The sequence below is a fragment of the Mastigoproctus giganteus genome, chromosome 7 (genome assembly GCF_048544385.1).
Source record: "Mastigoproctus giganteus isolate SK-2022 chromosome 7, ASM4854438v1, whole genome shotgun sequence".
Taxonomy (NCBI): Eukaryota; Metazoa; Arthropoda; class Arachnida; order Uropygi; family Thelyphonidae; genus Mastigoproctus; species Mastigoproctus giganteus.
The window spans coordinates 50864272-50884209 of NC_143581.1; the positions used below are offsets into that span (position 1 = coordinate 50864272).

Below are 19938 nucleotides of genomic sequence, written 5' to 3' on the forward strand. Positions count from 1 at the left end.
AAGGTTCGTGTCCGGTGAATGGGGAGACCATTCCATGGTGGTAAAATCTGTGGAATGCTCTTCGAACCATGCTGCAGTCACCACAGCTCTGTGGGGAGACGCATTGTCCTGCTGGAAGAGTCCATTGCCCTTCAGGTGCATAATTACCATGAAGGGATGCAGATTGTCTGTAAGGATGGACACAACCTGGACCATTCAGAGATGCATCTAGACACACCAGAGGTCTCAATGTGTACAAGTTGAACATGCTCCAGACCATTACTGACCATCCACTGGCCTGAACAGTTCCTTGTTGATATGAAGGGTGTATAGCTTCCTGCGGTTTCCGCCAGATACACACCCTTCCATCCGCTGAAAATAACTGGAAACTGGACTTATCTGACCAGGAGACCCATCTGCAATCATCCAAGGTCCAGTGCCGATGTTTTTTCGTCCAGTTGAGGCATAGAGTCCTGTGTCGTGATGTTAGCAATAGGACTCTATTGCTAACATCACGTTTTGCTAACACATCCCATATACCCACCTATTTCAGGATGACTGCCATCAGTCCCTGAAACCCCCAATCTTTTCTTTCTTTTACACAGCTCTCTATTCAATCTGCATTATACTTTATATACTGTTGGGTCAGCGGCTCCCATAACCTATTCCGACTAATGATCATCTGGTGGTTGTTGCTGTTATTACAGTCAAGTGCAAGCCTTGGCCTTGATGTGGACAGGTGAGAGCTTGACGGTCCCCCAATGTAATTCCTTCAAGGGCATACACCTCATTCTTTAAGCTGTAATAAAGGCCCATAATGACACAGAGTTGGCACTTAATATCCTCACACTCCTTACATTAAGCACACACACAACGACCCCCTGGCACTATCATGTCCCATGCCTGATAGTTCTTCAAACATCAGGCATGCCATATATCTCATAAGGCTGTGATCTGGAGGCCAACTGACCCCCTCCCTCTTCAGTTCTACCCAAAACCATGGTACTTCCACTAGCATGAGCCCTTTGCTATGCTGCTCTGGGGTATGATGTTCATTCAAATTTGATATAATTAAAAATACTTCGCTAAGCAAATATAATTAATGCAGTAATAACACTATGCACTGGTTATGCTACAAAGTTCACTTCACTAATTATATATAATTAAAATTCGAATGTTCTTATTGATATACCAGTTACGCAGCAATAATACTACCATGCTATCAAGTTTGAGTTATATTTATTAAGCTATACCATTATGCCTGAAAGTTATAAGTTAATTGTAATATATAACAAAATTATTCAACTGCCAACCTAAGTGGTTTGAACTTTAGAGTTACCTATTTACCACAATTAAAAAATTTGAATTCCCCTACCACTCACTCTACAACTATAGCAATGGCTATTGATTCGAGCAATGCAAAGGTTCTACATATATTAAGTAGTAACCTACAAAATCTCTAGCTAAATTAAAAAATAAAATAACTGGCATGGCTAGGACTATAAAGCTATTTATGGAGTATTATTTAATATGACAATTATGTTGATAAAACAGCAAAATTCTTAAAAAACATTTCTTGGAGCTGAAAATTCTTCGACTAGCATGTGGATACTCTCATGCATGATCTTAATCACCACTGAAGTCAAACTCACTGGTCTGTAATTAACTATCTCATCTTTTGCACCTCCTTTGTTGAACTGGGGAGATGTTAGTGCTTCTCCATTCCAGAGGGATTTCCCAGAATCTCATGATGATCTCATTAACATACTAAGGATGAGGCACTCACATAGAGTCCTTTTTTAGGATAACAGAATATATATACCATCCATTCCTGGAGCTTTCTCTTTGCTGCTCAGCATCAGTAGTTTCCTGATATACTATTTCTGGTCACCCACTTGGACATCTTTCTTTTGTGAAACTTTTCCACTGGTGGCATACAGGATAAATCCCCTGAATAGTTACTATAATGAACTCTTGTAGAGTTCTATATACAGTGTTGCCATAAACTGACTCTTATCAATGTGAACTAGTAAATTCTAGGACTTACTGTATCAGTTGTAATAAAAGTCCAAAATAAAATGATAAAATGGTCTTGGTGTCTTCTATGGCTTTTTGATAACATGTACCTGAAATATGTTCTTCATAGCAAGCCTGGTTATAATTTTTATTCCTGTTGTAGACTGCCTTCTTTACAGATTCCAAGACTATCACACAACCCAACCCAACAAGGATAGGAGAACATCCATATGTATACCGCACATACCATCTAGTACATACCATCCATATGTATACGTACATACCAATAATAATCAAGCTTTCCATGAAGAACAGATTTCAGGTACACGTTATCAAAAAATCCATAGAGACACCTCCAAGACCATTTTATCACTAAAATAGCTAAAGAAACCAAAAAATTTGGGATCTTTGCCATTTTCAAAAGTTCAGCCTCCATCAAGCAGATCATAAAACAACAGTCCAACAACCCCAACAAACCTAGAGGTCCTATCTATAAAATAGACTGTAGGTATGGGGGTAAATACATAGGAGAATCATGCAGACATCTGCAATGCAGAATAAAAGATGTACAATATGGGAGAGTTCTACAGTCCGACCCAACCCTCCATGCTTCCCAGTGTGGTAACACTTGGGATTTCAAGAACATGAGTGTCCTTTCTACAGATAGGTAGTACAACAGAAGGAAATTCAAAGAAGCTTTTCTTCATAAAAATATTTGGAGCCTCAGCCATCAATAGAAAACAGGGAGTAGAGTTCAACCTGCAATGTTTTCATCTTTTTAAAAAGAAATGATGAAACCAGGAAAAGAAAATAGGCCATTTTGTCCAGAGGAGTAACCCACATACAACCCCTTTCAGACCACCAGAACCAGCCTGCAAATCAACCCTGGTATCCAGAGTAGCAGAGCAGCAAAGGTCACCTTAGGATTCCTCTACACAAAAGATGTAGTTCTAGGATTGAAAAATCAGAGTAGGAGAGCAAAAGTCACCCCAGGAGTCCACTACACGAGAACCCAGGATAAAAAAATACTGACACAATTCTATTGGCTATTGGAATTAATCCCTCACCTATAAATTAACTGCTAGCAGGCCTCTTGACTGTATGCATATCAGGTTTCTGGGAGCATTGGCAAGAGGAATCTGTCAGCAGGTAAGAATTTAATCACTTTGTATTTACCTAATTTAGTATCTGATTGCAACAATAATCCAAACTTAGAATTGTTTATTTGCAAATCGTAATTGTAATTTTCATAATATTGGTAATTGTAAGCATAATATTGATAATTATAATTGTAATATTAGTAATTGTATTCAAATTTTTAACCTTTCTATTTTTGTTCCACCAGCAGTACGGTCTGATGATGGGTATCAGTAAGATATCCGAAACGTTACCTTAACGTATAGTAGTTTAGGCGAAGAGCTTAATAAACTATATTATTTATTTCATGTGTTATGAGAGTGGTAATATATTTAGTAATAATCTTAATGGAAAACAACCATGACAGGTCCTTCTCTAACTATACAAAATAAAGCTTATACAGCATCATCCATTTATAAAAATAAAATAATTCTACCCACTTCGTTTTCCCATCCCTTCAAAATAATTTGTCCAATTCTTTCCTAAATTTATTTAAACTATTTTCACTTGCACAACACTAGCTGGACGTTTATTCCAGTTACTCTTATAATGGGGGATTTTAACTTCCCAGATATTGACTGGAACTTGTGGGTTAGTCACTCACACACTAGTAAAACTTTCGTGGATTTATTGGATGATTGTTTTCTGTGCAGCATGCACGAGAGGCAACCAGAGAGGGTAATATTCTTGATCTGGTTATCAGCAGTGATCATTCGTGTATTAAGAATTTGCAGATAAAGGAACCACAAGGTGGCAGTGATCACAGTATACTGATGTGGGATTTACTTAAAGATATAATTACCATCAGGGGTAAAGGAAAGGGTTTTTGCTTCCGTAAAGGCGAGTACAGTGGTCTCAGACAGTTTTTAAATTCTGTACAGTGAGATCAACTGACGATGTTACCAACAGTAAATTCTAAGTGGGAAGCATTCAAGGAATTAATTGTGGAAGCTACTAAAAGTGTCATACCTATTAAGAAATATTGTTCAAGGTTTAGGCCTCAAGGGTTATCAAATGAACTAATGAGACTCGTGACAGAGAAGAAAAATGCATGGGATGCATATAAATTACCAAGCGACTCAGAAGCCTATGGCAGATATAAGCTAGTCTGTAATCAGGTCACAAAGAAAGTTAGGCAGGCGAAGGCAGATTACGAGAAATCTTTGGCAAAAGATGCTAAGAAAAACAGCAAGGATTTCTTTACTTATATAAACGATAAAAGGAAGGGGATGAATCTGATTGGTCCACTTAATATTGATGGTTCGACTGTTGATGATCCTGCTCAGATAGCAAACAAACTGAATGAGTGTATTTTGCATCTACATTCACACATGAGGAGTTATTAAGGTTTGAAAATGGCAGAAGGTTATCAAATTGTAGCAGGGTGCTTAATGATTTTGTAATAACTGAGAGCAAAGTAGAGGAGAAACTGTTGAAGTTAAACATAAGAAAGGCCCCTGTGGTGGATGGGATCTATCCAGTTATATTAAAGGAGGCGGCAAAGCAACTAAGCAAACCCTTAGTCATAATTATGAGAGCATCCTTGGACTCATGGGAGGTCCCCACTGACTGGAGATATGCAAATGTATCCCCAATTCACAAAGGGGGATTGAAGGGTGACACGAGTAATTACAGACCAGTTAGTTTAACTTCTGTTCCGGGTAAAATAATGGAGTCACTGGTTAAAGATGCATTGCAGGATCAGCTACACAAGACTGCAGCAATAATTCAGACACAGCATGGGTTTGTTAAGGGAAAGTCTTGTCTGACAAATTTGACAGGATATTATGATGTGGTTACAAAGAAACTGGATGCAAAAAATAATTTTGATATCATATATTTGGATTTCATATAAGCTTTTGACACTGTTGCGCATGAAAGACTATTGTACAAATTGGAATAGAATGGTATTAAGGGTAAGTTGCTACAATGGATAAAAGGATGGTTAAGTGGGAGAAGACAGAGGGTGGTAATCAATGGGTGCTGCTCTTCGTGGACTAATGTTATTAGTGGAGTCTCACAGGGCTCGGTGTTGGATCCTCTGTTATTTTGTATATTTATCAATGATATTGATGAAGGTATATCAGGCTTAGTGTGAAGTTTGCAGATGATACAAAGGTTGGCAAGGTTGTTAATGACAGTAATGGCAGTGTGCTACTGCAACAGGATCTAGATAATTTGGGAAGATGGGCTAAGAAGTGGCAACTGAAGTTTAACCTTGACAAATGCAAAGTACTGCATATGGGTAGAAGTAACCCCAGAGAAACATACCAACTGTGTGGTACTACACTTAAGGTGGTAGAAAATGAAAAAGACCTGGGAGTAATTGTGCAGTCAGATATGAAGTTTTCTGAGCAATGCAGACAGACTGCCAGGGCAGGTTATGGGGTTTTGTCAATGATATGTAGGAATTTTGCTATCAGGGAAAAGGAAGTGATTGTCCCTCTGTATAAGGCAATCGTCAGGCCACACCTTGAGTACTGCGTACAGGTCTGGAGATCTCATTTTAGGAAGGATGTAGATTTGCTTGAGCATGTACAAAGAAGGGCAACAAGATTGGTGAGGGGAATGAAGGGATCCTCTTACCAAGAGAGGCTTAAGTTCTGCAAATTGCAGTGGCTGGAGACTAGGCACCTGCACAGTGATCTGATTGAGGTGTATAAAGCCTTGAATGGGTTGAGCACGCTGAATTCTGATGGGATCATTTCATTTGTTCAGATTATGAACCTAATGGGGCATAAATTCAAATTAAGAAGAAAAGAGAGATGTAGAATAGATGTACGGAAATTTGCCTTTAGCCAGCGTATGGTTAATTGCTGGAACAAACTTCCATCTGTCGTTGTGGAAGTTGATAGGTTAAATAAATTTAAGGAGGAACTGGACAGGCATTTGGAGGGAATGGTGTGATTTTTTTTTTTTTTTTTTTGGCTGATGCTGCATAAGCTCATACACTTGCTTTCTTGCATGACATGCCACTACTACTACTCTGGCTTAAAGCACACTTCTGTACATATATCCTGCAACTATTATTTTCTGAAAGTAAGACTTAATTATGTGCACAAAAAATAGTTAATTTCACACAATCAAGTTAAATTTTCAAAACTTTAATCAGCATTTCAACATTTTTCCAGCTGTACTCACATTAGGCCCCCCCCCCCTTTTTTTTTTTTTTTTTTTTTTTTTTTAAAATCTCTTCACTCTTGGCTGTTCCGAAGTGACATCATGCTGATTAGAGGTTTATTCTGCATGACCAATGTTTGCATATAAACTGGCCTTGCCATTTTTTTTTTTTTTTTTAATGAAAACCCCAAATGAGAGGTATATTAAAACCTATGGTACTTAGTACCATGCATGGGTTGTACAGTACTAAGTACTGTAGAGAAAGTTAAAAATAATGTTACCAAAATAAATATTGACAATAAAAACACTGAGTAAACTCCTAAACAAGGAGGAAGTGCAATTTAAGACTATAGACTAATTGTTCAAGATATAGTGGCTGGCTAGTGTATGTTAACCAAGCAGCTAGCTCACTCCCGCTGTACGACCTAATGTATGACCCTAGTGGTTGTGACTGGTCACAAGTGTTTCTTTTCTCCTTCTTGCACGTCTGCCCCGGACGGGTTGGGCCCCGCTGGGGCAGACTTGCAGGGTCTACTCTCTTGCCCCCCTGTTCTAGGACAGGACTGTGCCCTGCGAGATGGGGGGCAGGGACAGCTGGGTGGGGAATGGGAAGAGATAGTTAGTAGAATCTGGCTGCCTCCTCGTGGCTAGGGATGGGAGCGGGGGATCGGGGCACACTTCGCCCTCGACCCCCTGCTGCTAAACGCCAGATGCTAGCCATAACAACATAAAACAACACACTACTCACACTAAACTACACAACTGAGTAAAAACTTAAAATTAAAGTTAAAACTCCAAAGTTAAAACTCCAAACTAACCTCAAACTTAACTCGGTCTTTAACTCGATTTAACCTTCAACTTAACATTAAACCCACATTAAAACCACACTTAGAATTTTTAACTTAAACTCAACATAAACGTCAAACTCGGACCTCCAATTGACTCAAACTTTATTTAACTTATCCTTACCTTAAACTTAAACTTTAACATAACTTTAACCCTAATTTAAAACTTTTTAATTAACTATAACCTAAACTTAACTTAAACCTAAACTTAACTTAGACTTAAACTTTAGAGGAATCTCGTGATACTGCTGGCAACTATAAACGCTTAACAAACGGCGGACATAGGGGTAACCCTGGATACCGCCAGTAATATACAAAAATACTTTGAAGTACTAAGTACTAGGTTCTATGGTACTAAGTACTTAGTACCGTGCATGGAGTTGTAACCCACATACAATCCCTTCCAGACCACCAGCACCAGCCTGTAAACCAATCCTGATATCCAGAGTAGGAGAGCAAAGGTCAGCTCAGGAGTTCACTACACAAGAATCCTGGATTGAGGATAAAAATCCTGGCACAATTCTGTTGGCTAATGGAATTAATCCCTCACCTGTAAATTAATTGCTGGCTGGCCTCTTGCCTGCATGCATATCAGATAAGAATTTAATCTTTGTATTTACCTAAGCTGTTACAATATCTGATTGTAACAATAATCCAAACTTAGAATTGTTTATTTGCAAATCGTAATTGTAATTATAATATTCATCATATTGGTAATTATAATCATAATAGTGGTAATTGTATTCAAATTTGTAACCCTTTCTAATTTTGTCCCCACAACAGCATGGTCTGATGATGGGTATCGATAAGATACCTGAAAGTTACCTTAATGCAGCGTTTCCAAAACTTTTTTAGTCACGAAACACTTTTCATCTGTTTGCTAATATCTTATTTATTACATACGATGTACTGTGCATCAGGAGCATCTTTATTTCCAACACATGTAAAGCCGAAATTCCAATAACTGCCATCATACTTTCGTTTTGGTCTTTTATTAGTTGGTTCCTGTTTTTTCACTTCCTATTTTTGGGGAACAAAAGGCTGTGATCATTCATCCTCACTTTGAAGAGTGACAATATTGTGTTCATTTTGATCAACCACAGTGGCAATACTAGAAGTACTTGATTCTCGTTTTAAAGTTCCTTTTTTCAACCACAAATCCGTGGTCATTTATTTTAATAATAATATTTTGAAATACTGACAATTATGAAAAAAAAATTTATATAAGGAAGTTATGATATCGGTTTGCTTCCCCCCTCTCCTTCACAACCCATGTACTCCAAGCTGAATTGCATACGAATGGCATATTGGATCACTGCATTGCTACTTTTTATGTAGATGTCATTTCCTCTACGCATACTTTCTCTATGCAAAAGCCTGCCAAAATAAAGTGTTCTGTGGTCTATTTGATTATTAGTCTATGTCAGTATATTAATAAACTAAAAAAAAAATTTTTTTTAATAAAGTTAAAAATTATAATGATACAAAAGTGGTATATGCTACAAATATCCAAAATTTATTTATTTTATTTTATTTTTTAAATTATTAATTAAAATTTTTCATGGAACAGTTTGGGAAACGCTGTTGTAGAGAATACTGTGACATGTTCAACATTGATATCAGCAACTCACCGACTTTGACGGGGGATGAATTATTGGCAATGGTCTGCTGAATGGGTGCTTTCTCACATAGCAGAATATGTGGCCGCGGAACATCGTCACAGTGCACAGACGTTAGCAGTAGTGGCTATACAAAGGTACGACTGCTTGTTGAATGGATAGTGAAGCATAACAGAGGACTGCAGAATGGAGGATTGTGTTTTCTGTCAACTGAACCTATAGCCATCCTTGCTACCATCCACTGAGCTGTTAACATCACCTAGCTGTCACCACATCACTCATTGAACCGTTGCACACTGACTGGTAGAAGGGAGCCATTGTGTCAATTACCCACTAATCACTGCGCATGATCAACAGAGTCTGTAATGGTGCTGCATATGAGCCACCTGAGATGCAGAATGAATGGCATCAAGTGGTCTTCAGTGATAAATCCCACTCCTGCTTGGGACCCAATGATTGCCACATGCATGTGCAGTGACAACATGGTGATCACAATAATGCTAGAGCTATTGTTGAATGCTGTACTGCTGTTATGTAGGGAGTGATCAGTTTTGGTAGTTGGTTGTCATTACTGTTCATTTTATTTTAATAATTATATTATTATTTTAATAATATTTTGAAATACTGATAATTATCAAAAAAAAATTTATACAAGGAAGTGAGTTTAGTTATGATATCGGTTCACTTCCCTCTCTCCTTAAACCCATGTACTCCAAGCTAAATCTCATATTAGATCACTACATTACTTTTTCGTAGATGTCATTACCTCTACGCATACTTCTCTATGCAAAAGTCTGCCAAAATAAAGTGTTCCATGGTCTATCTGATTATTAGTCTATGCCAAAATAAAAAATAATGTTAAAAATTATAATGATACAAAAGTGGTGTATGCTACAAATATTCAAAATTTATTTATTTTATTTTTCTAATTATTAATTACGATTTTTCATGGAACACTTGTTCACACCTCACAGAACACTAAGTGTTCTAGAACACAGTTTGGGAAACTGCTGCCTTAATGTATAGTAATTTAGGTGAATAGCTTAAAACAGTGGTGGCCAACCTTTTATATACCATGCACCAATTTTTTCACATACGAGTTCAGATGCGCCACACAACTCAAGCACCTTTTCTACATTCTTACGTTCATGGTTGGGGTTGGAAAATAGGGATAGAGGTAGGATCTGCTTTGCTTAGGGGAGGAAAAAGAATAACTCAAACACGCAACTAAATTAAATAATGTACGCTGGTTCAAAAGACATGTTTATTGGAGCACCAATCTACAATAGTGAGCGATGATCTCTTGGACGAGGGGGCGCCTGCTGTCGTGGAACCCGCTGATGGTGCTACAGCTGCCGGAGAGTCTCGTTTAGTGAAGATAGCTCTGTACCACAGTTGTTGGAAGTGATGAGAGAGAGAGTTCTGAGTGAGATGGAGCACCGGGAGTGAGATCAGGTTGGAACTTGGAGTCGTCTGTTCTCTCTGCTCGCTAGGAGTCCAGGCATATCCCTAATAACCTTTTTAATAAAAGTATGTTTATGAACATAATTAACATTTTTAAATGATTTAATTATTGTATGTAAAGCAATTTCTATTACAGCACGTAAACATTACTTACCATTAATGAGACTTTTGAGTCCGTTTTGATTTCACCAGTCTTTCAATGTTTGGTGTTAAATTTGTTACTGAGAGCAGCAGAGAATTCTTCAAATTTGAATCAGTCATTCGCGACCTTGTTTTGCTTTTGATCAATTTCATGGATGAAAATGCTTGTTCACATCTGTATGTCGTTCCGAAACGACATATACAATTTTTTGCAAATTTTCTTAGTTCTGGGAAATGATCACAGGGTAATGAAAGCCAGAAATTAATCATGTCAGAAGCATTTTGATCTGAAAAAAGCTCATCAAATTTCATTTTTAATAATGAATTTGTTTTTAAATCAATAAGTTCCATTTGTATATTACTAGGCATCAAAAGAATTTGTATATTACTGGGCCGTACAAAAGAATGGATGACTAGGTGCTCGATATATTTTCATAGCCATAGATCACTTACGGTCAAAATTCAGAAAGGCATTTTTTTGGAGACTATTTAATTTATTTCTTTTGCTAAATTGAGGGAATTGACACGTTTATGTGCGTGTAAGTGGAAAGAAGGTGGTGAGTGTCTTAAGCCATATGTGGAAGGACCTGAAATGAAAGGAAATAGAGCTAAAGAATCGGCAATATGGGCTTTGGGTACTTGAGAAATTTTATGATGAAATGTGCCACTTGTAATCTTCCAAAGCGCCACATTTGGCGCATGCGCCATAGATTGGCCACCCCTGGCTTAAACTATATTATTCATTTCATGCGGCATAGGAGCAGTATTATATTTAGTAATAATCTTAATGAAATGTGTTGATATTTTGGAATTCTATTTGTAATTCAGGATTGGGATACATCCCGAATTTTGTACAGAAGGGTGTTGCTGCTGTCTTCTGTACTGAGATCGGATATCTGTTACAGGTGGTCAATGTCTATTTTATTTATAGCACCTTGCAATTCTCTCTACGGTGCACATATTGTATGAGTGGCATGAAATAGTGATGTCATCTGCATACAAATATGTTTCAACACTTTCGGGTATGTCTTGTGTGATGTGGTTAATTTTGATTGTGAACAGATTTGCACCGAGGACTAAGCCTTTGGGGAATTCCTCCATCATGAACATATTTTCAGGATAGAATGTGTTTAAACCAGACTTGGAGTTTCTTTTGCTTAAGAAATTGTTTATGAATTTTGGTAAATGGCCTCACATTTCTATTGTATGTGTAAGTCACACAAGATAATATATCTCCAGGTTGTATCAAAAACTTTCTCAATATCAGGGAATATCATAACCAAGTGCTCATTTCTGAGAAATATATTGCATATGTTTGCAAGTGCCTTTGTCATCATGTCAACGTCTATTTTCTGGTACAACCTTCCTTCATATGTATTTCCCGAAAATTATAGTTGACAGAAATTCAAGTCTAATGTAAACAAGTATCATTTATCTTGTCAACCTTCAACCTGTGTATGGTACTAAGTACTATAAGTTCTACTAACTTCTTGTTTGGGGTTTTCACACACAAAAATGTCTGTGTAGGGACATGAGGTACTTAAGACTCTGAAAGGTTTACATATTTTAAATAATGGTGGTTATCTTTTTTCTTTGCAGGTGTGTCACATGAGCAATTTACAGGAAGTACTTACAGAAGTATAACTGTAGATCTTGTAGAACTAAAGAGATTTTAAATCCAATTAATGTAGTATATACAATTATCTTCTATTTTTTATTGAAAAACTGTGAATCCCTTTAATTGCTTATAATTTAGATTTTTGTTATAATTTTCACTTGAGGATAAATATTTGTGTTAAGCAGAGGAATAAAACAGAAAATTAATGGTTTCATGTATTATATTTAGACTACAATGTACTTACTTTCTAAACAAAACTGAACTGAGCGACAGTATATTATAAGGTTAGAAAGTTCTTTTGCAATTTTCCTTGTCCGTTCCATCTCTTTACTTTTTCGAATCTTATAAAAGAAAAGAAATAAAATCATTGATTAAAAACTCATGATAATAATATTAAAACATTCAGTGGAACTTTATACAATTTTAACAAAACAATAATCTTTTCACCCATTTCAAAGAAATTTTATGATAGAGTATTGCAGGTACAATCAAATTTCAGAGATTGTGACTTAAGCACTTTAAATGACTATTATAGCTGACGTAGTCGAGTGCAGTAGCACACACTCTTTAAGTGGACCACAGTTCAAGCCCATGACTGCTAAATACGATAAACATTTGCATTGATTGATTTATTGAAAACTCCACTGATCTGGTGCTCGTGCCGGAGTATAAACAAGTACATTTCTCATAAGAAGAATGCCACAGCTGGTGATTATTACTAGACTTCTTTTAAAACTTCTATTTCAGAAACTCAGATTTAATTTAATAACGCATTGAAAATCATTACTGAATGCAAGAGCCCACATTACACTTTTCTATATTATAAGGAGCAGTATGAAAGTAATGCCCCCTATTTTTTTTGCCTCAGAAAATTTAATTACTACAACTATGCCTTTTAACATCAGTTAATCCTCAATAATTAATAAACACATTATTTTTCCACAAAGTCACCATTTTCTATGCACTTCCACCATATCTAAGTCAGACGCTGTATTCCAATCCTGTAAAAGTCATTACTCTTCTCCAGAGGGCTTCGCAAACACTGTGCTTGATCTGGTCATTGTCAACAAAATGGGTTCCGTGGAGTGCATCCTTCAGCGGGCTGAAGAGGTAATAGTTAGAAGGTGCAAGATCTGGACTATGAGAGGAAGTGACGAAGAACAGTGCACCCCAGTTTTGCAATGGCCTCTGTGCGCAGTCATGCATTGTCATGGAGAAGAACCTCGTTGTGGGTTTTGCCCAGTCAAACTCTACAGATGCAGGCTTACAACTTTTTCAATGTTTCCACACATCGATTAGAGTTGATTTTGGTGCCACACTCCAAGAAGTCCACAAGCAAGACCCCACCTATTTTCATCCTAAAACACTGTTGTCATGACTTTACCAACAGAAGGCTGTCTTTTGAACCTCTTGCACGGTGAATTTTGATGGTGCCCCTCCATCGACTGTCTCTTTGTTTCAGGGTCATAATGGTGGATCCAGGTTTCGTCACCTGTGACTATGCGTGAAAGGAAAAAACCTCTCCCTTATTTGTAGCACTGGAGAAGTTCCATACAGATGCCTTTCCCGGCTTCTTTCTGCTCAGGAGTCAGAATTTCCTGGATCCACTGGGTGAAAACCTTGTTGTAGCCTAGTTCCTTTATGATTTATATTATCATAGCACGTTTTCCTCTACCTACTGCAGCTCATAATTCACGTGTTATGTGGCAGTCCTCTTTCATCAGTGTGTTCATCTGGCTCTTGTCTATTGTCACTGATTTTACTGGCCAGCCACTGTGGGGCTTGTCAACAATATCACTTAAGAAAGGAATGCCCCACGTCTAATGTGAGAAATGCAATAGAATTGGGCATGAAGGTGCAACATACACGAGCAGACATATGCTACAATGTTGTCAGGAACACATTGATCTAACCCTTGCTTTTTTTTTTTTTTTTTTTTTGGTAGTTGTTGGCGCATCGGCTTCTGTGGCCATAATGCACCTCCCAAGGTTTTTGCAGTACTTTGATCCAAGCCCGAGGCAGGATTTGAACCCGCGACCTTTGGGTTGCCAGGCAGGCACTTTACCCACCTGGCTAGCCCGGTCGGCTCTAACCCTTGCAAGCCGCATAATAGTAGGACACCTCACCCACTGGGAGGTACAGGGCTATTGGACCACATCTGATCATAGGATTATAATCCTCAGTCTGCACCGAACCCTAATTCCATGACAGATCATCAGACTTCTCTCGCCAAGGTACGCCATTCCAAGGCCGACTGGTATCTCTTCCAATGGATGCTGACGATGGGAGCAGAAAACATCCGAACTGAAGGCCAAAACTTAAATGACCTCCAGCAGCAGGTGACAAAATTAATCATGGATGCAACAGACATAGCCATAAAAAAGAAACGCCTGGCCCCCGGGACTGTTCCCTGGTGATCACCGGAACTAACTGACCTCAGACAGAGCAAACAGAGCCCAAAAAGCATTCCAGTGAGCACGCAGAACCTGGCCACAGGCGGAGGTGGATGAACTAAGGCAGAGGTATTGCGAGGCAAGAAATAACTACATGGGCAAGATTAAGCAGAAGGAAAAAGAAACATGGGAAACCCTGGTCAGTGCAAATGTCAATGCTGACCCATGGGGAATTGTTTACAGAGTTCTCGCTAACAAGCTCCCTAGAGAGGAAGTGGTTAGAGCCACCGAAACTGCACCAGGAAGTTATACCAGAACCTGGAAATCATCAACTGACAACATATTAGACCACATCATCCACCTTGAAACTGAGCCCCAGACTGAGGAACAGAGAAAACTCCTCTTATTGTACCATGGCAGTTGAGTCCCCCTTTACAGTCACGGAGCTGAACATAGCTGCAGCAAACATCAAAAACAGAAAACCCCCTGGTAATGATTGGATTGAACCAGAGATGCTCAAAAAGACAGTAGAGAAGATACCAGATGTCATACCCTAATAAGTGGAAAACAGCAAGAATAAGACTTGTACTTACGAATCCAGCCAAACCACAGGATAAGCCAACGTCGTACAGACCCATATCTTTGCTTTCTATCTTGAGCAAACTTTGTGTGGCTTCTGTACCAGAGATTAGAGACTAACTTCCAGGAAGTGAACGTAATGTCGCCGAACCAGTTCGGCTTCAGAAGAGGATGCTCGGCGGCAGATGCTTTGGAAAATATAATTGAGGCAGCAAAAAACTGTGACACGAAATATTTTCTCTTCATATCAATAGACTTTGCTGGCGCTTTTGATTCCCTATTGGCCCGGAATCCTGGCCAGACTTCGGCATACCCAAATTCCGGGCAACCTGTTCTGCTGCCTTAGATCATACTTGGATGACAGGATTACAGTGACTACTCCGTTTGCCACTGTCTCCAGGCAGATAGACAGAGGCTGTCCTGCCCCCCCCCTTCTGTGGACTCTTGTGCTGGATCAGTTCCTCAATATGGAAATCCCTAACATAAGAACGCAGGCATATGCCGATGATCTCATACTGATGCTGCAGGCTAATAGCAAGACACAGCTGGAGACCCACGCAAATCATGCCATTTCTGTTGACTGCAAGGATGGGCAAATGGGAACCTACTAAACATCTCACCGGAAAAGACATTCAATACTCCTCAAGGGCTTCCTTGATCCCAGGAGGCCTCCCCAGATAAAGATAAATGGAACAACCATTAAACTACAAACAGAAGTCAAATATCTTGGTGTTATCCTAGATACACCTCAACTTCACACCACATCTTAGTTACCTCAGAATAAAATTCAGGAAATATTCCACCCTATTTGCTAGTTACACGCAGAGACTGGGGTCTGAAGAAGAGGGTACTCACCATCCTCTACAAGGCATTCTTCATCCCAGCACTGTCCTATGCAGTTGGAGCTTGGTATGCTAAGGCAAGCACTGCTGTTAACAGAAGGAAATTGGAAACCATCCATCGAATAATTCTCCTCACAACAACCAGAGCATGCTGCACCAACATGCCAAAGGAAAGGTAATCACACATTTCAGATAAACTATGGACCCAACTCTGACTAGACCACAGGAATAAAGACGTCTTACAAACCACATGAGAACAGTGTGGCAGAATTGGCGGAATGTGCCACCTTCTCTATAACTAGAAGCTTCATACCAGACATTGGATGTGTTTACCTTATTTCCCCGACCTGGCACTCTCCTGGACTTCATACCATTTACCTGCTGACAGAGCATGGCTCCTTCAGGAAGAAGTTACACGATTTTGGAATCTCGGATGTAGCGAACTATAGATGCAGACAAGAAGAAATTTGGGAGCACCTGCTCTATGAATGTAATATTTATGAAGACATCTGTGACCTGCTGTTTACCAAACTATGCTCCATCCTTAGAAATCAGGAGAACATAGTGCTGCAGGAAGAAGAAAACTATAAGGTTTTCACGCTTTTTGCTCAAAATCTCTTCACAAGGCAAAGAGCACTTCCACCACCCTGAAACAAATTTCACTTTGGACCACAGAATAGACACAAAGAACACAACTGGCCATTAACGACCAGCTGAGTGACTACAGGACTTGAACACAAGAAGAGGTGGTGACAACCTACAGCAACTGAAAGACAACAGAGTCCTTACTGGATGCGACCAAACACTGGGACCTAGATGTAGCTGGCCTGCCACGTGCAGGTGACGCATCCTAAAGTCTGTCGAGACTAGGTCCACCACCTGGAGAATCAAAGTGAATTGCCTTGCTGCCAACTGCCAGCTAGCCAAATGGCGACCCAGATCCAACACCTTGCCAGTGCTTTATCTCCTTTTCCTGGCTGGGAGGGGTGGGCAACACCCCTGTCCCCTCCTCTCCCTGCTAAACCCACTTTCCCTCTGGTGTGGCATGGGCATGCTCACTGAACATTTAGGGGCCACCTTCTCTATTGGTTCCTTTCTTCTTCTTCTACCCTCCAGCCTTCCTCCTCCCTCACCCAAATCTGTCTACCTGCAACAGCACACAGCCCCACATGCCAAAATTGTAACTACATCAAAATTGCTTGCCTGACCCTTTTCGGCCAAAATTAAAACTCATTCAGCGTACAGTCCCTTTTCACTCTTAATGCAAATCTCTAACCAAACAAAAGCATCACCAGTGATTAAAGTGATTTTTTTTTTTTTAGGTCCTAGCCACTGAAATCTGAGGAAAGTAGGTGGCAGGACCTGCCAGAGTACTGCTTCTTTACTAGTAACACCTGGCTAGCCTCCCCATGGCACGGTATTGGCAACGTCAGGTTCCATGAGGGGCCCGATGGCCAATAAGCCAGATGAACAATGGGCACGACAGACTACACTCTTACACGATCCACACACTTTAAATTTCTGGCTTGACAGGGTATTGTCACTCGATACAGAGAGCACCACAGAGATGGGAGAAATCCCAGGAGCTGCTAGACTCTCAACATACCAAATAGTCACTATAAAACAGTCTTCCTCCCATCCATCTTGTATGCAGCTCCAGCTTGGTTCACCAAAACAGCAATGGTTGTAAATCAGGACCCTGGATGCAGTCCAAAGAACTGTGTTGCTCACTATCACACGAGCCTGTAGCACCACAAGGACTAATGCCTGGAGGTCCTGGTGGGGGTCCTTCTCCTAGACTTGGAAGTTCCAAATAGTGGAATTAAATACCATATAGTGAAGGGACTCCCCTGCACTTTCCTAGATTACATGATTAACAACAGCACGCCATGCAAACAGGAAAGGAACAGGCTTCAGAACCACCTCATCTGGATCTGGCAACATTGTTGGACTGAAACCACCAAAGGCTTTATCACCAAAAAATTCATCCCGCACCTTTGGAAAATATTCCTGAAAAATGCCCATATGTACTGACAGGCTATATGGCGCCTTCAATGAAAAGCTGGCCCAGCTGGGATTGGAAGGAGACCAGAGATGAGTGTGTGATGAAGCGGAGAGTTGGACAGACGTCATGTATAACTGCCCAAACTATGAGGACCTGCAATGTAGGTTAACGACAATAAAGTACTTCCCAAAAAATATGGAATCACATTTGCTGCACTCGAGTGAAGAATATGGAGCACTAACAAATTGCTCAGCAGCTCTTCACCAGACGAAGAATGCTTATCGCCTTACACAGAGTGACGTAAAAATGGTGATACAGAACATGCAGTGCAACAAAATGCCTACGTACTCACCAACCCTCCCAAGGTGAAACCAGACAAGACAACAACCAGAAAACAGGACTAGACAAAACCGCAATGACTAAATGGAAACTACAAACTGTCTCTTTCCTCATGCACCACTGAGTGCTCCGTGGTGTGGTGACTCCTGAAAGGACTACCTAAATACAAGAACTGGAATGGACATCCTCTGAACCTTGGACGGTTCCCTTGAAAGCTGAGGAAGGCCATCTGGCAAACAGGGCTGGACATCTTTTCCAGCCTGCTTTTTCCTCCTATCCCAGGTGGGGGGGCAATGCTTTCGCTGTCTCCTCCCCCTCCTACCATCCCACTTTTCCCTCTGGTGTGGCATGGGCATGCCCACTGAAAAACCAGGGACTACCTTCCCTATCAGTTCCTTTCTTCTAACCCCCAGTCTTCTGCCTACCCTCCCAAAACTTTTCCTACACAGCTTATTACCCCACAGGTCCAAATCTAATACACCAAAATTTCTGCCTGAACTATTAGACCTCTAGAGAAACTCATTCAGCGAAACCCCCACTCAATGTTTAAACAAACAGTTTTAACCTGCCAGAGTGCGATTAGTCTTATTGGTATACCCAGCCGGCACCCCCATCACTGGGTATGGTAACATCTGGCCCCACTAGCCTGGCAGGCCAGATGAACAATGGGCACAACATACTACATTCTACATGACCCACACACACTGTCAAACCTCTGGCATTGACAGGGCACTGTCACTCGATACAGAGAACATATGTGGAGATGGGAGAAATCCCAGGAGCCGTTAGACTCCCAACTTACCCAATACTCAATGTTACTTTTCCCACTCTTAGTGTCTTACTGAATGTCTAACTGTACTCACATCCACAGTATTGTAACCGTAAACATTTTTGAAACACGTACGGGTTTCGATAGGCATCACTCCTTCCTTGGTAAGAATTTCAATCACCACTCTTTGCTTGATATGTATATCTGTAACGTCCACCATTCTGAACTATCCATGTGTTGCGCTCGTGAGACCGATCACGGTGCCACTCATGGGGAAACTAGAGACCACTAGTGACCATTCGGTGACACAAAAAGTGATCTACTGCATCACATGTGAAAGCAAAAAATTAGGAAGCATTACTTTCATACTGGTCTTCATAAGTTACGAAATTCACAAGAGGTGAACTTAATTATTTAATAAAAGTGCAACCACTTTTATTAAGTAATAAGCATACCCATAAATGTGAACTTTTATTTTAATATAATTTGCAATCTAACAAATGAAGAGTTGTTTTAATATCATTTAATGAAGTTATGCAGTATTAAGTTTTGAAAAAAGAAAAAAAAACTATGCATTTCTACAGTAAACAAAAAAAAAAAAAAAAAAAACCAGGAGGTCAAAAGGTTGATTTCAAAGAGGTTCCCCCTCCAGACTTTGGACATGAATTAAATTTCATTAAAACATACACATTTTCCATTAAGATAGAGCTGTAGGAATGTTTTCCAGTACAGTATGCTTTCAAAAATTAGTGCAAAGTTTTGTTTATAACAAAAAACCCTGTTGCGTAAGAATTGGTTGTAAAGAGAATTTCCAAAGTTCCATCAGAAAGAAACCTGAAGTCAACTTCTGTTTTTTTCTCCCTTTTTCCTAGTCAAATATCTTCTAACATGCAGGATGCTGTGAGGATTTGTTAAAATACCCAAGCATGATTTCAGATAATTTGTTATATTTCAAATTTCCTTTTGCACTTCTCAGTTTCCCAGTCAAGGATCAACTTTTATAAATTCTTTCTCCTTTCATAACTTCTGTCAGGTTCTCACACAAACTAACAGAAGAGATACTGCAGTACAT

At 39.6% G+C, this 19938-nt stretch overlaps 1 protein-coding gene across 1 annotated transcript in view; it reads right to left on the minus strand.

Moving 5' to 3' along the window:
• Positions 1-19938, minus strand: part of sl (small wing phospholipase C gamma 1) — a 602812-nt gene that overhangs the window by 126782 nt on the left and 456092 nt on the right. Inside the window, exon 23 of the mRNA XM_090377657.1 lies at positions 12184-12280. Within this exon, the coding sequence (XP_090233783.1) occupies positions 12184-12280 (97 nt within the window). The remainder of the gene's footprint in view (positions 1-12183; positions 12281-19938) is intronic.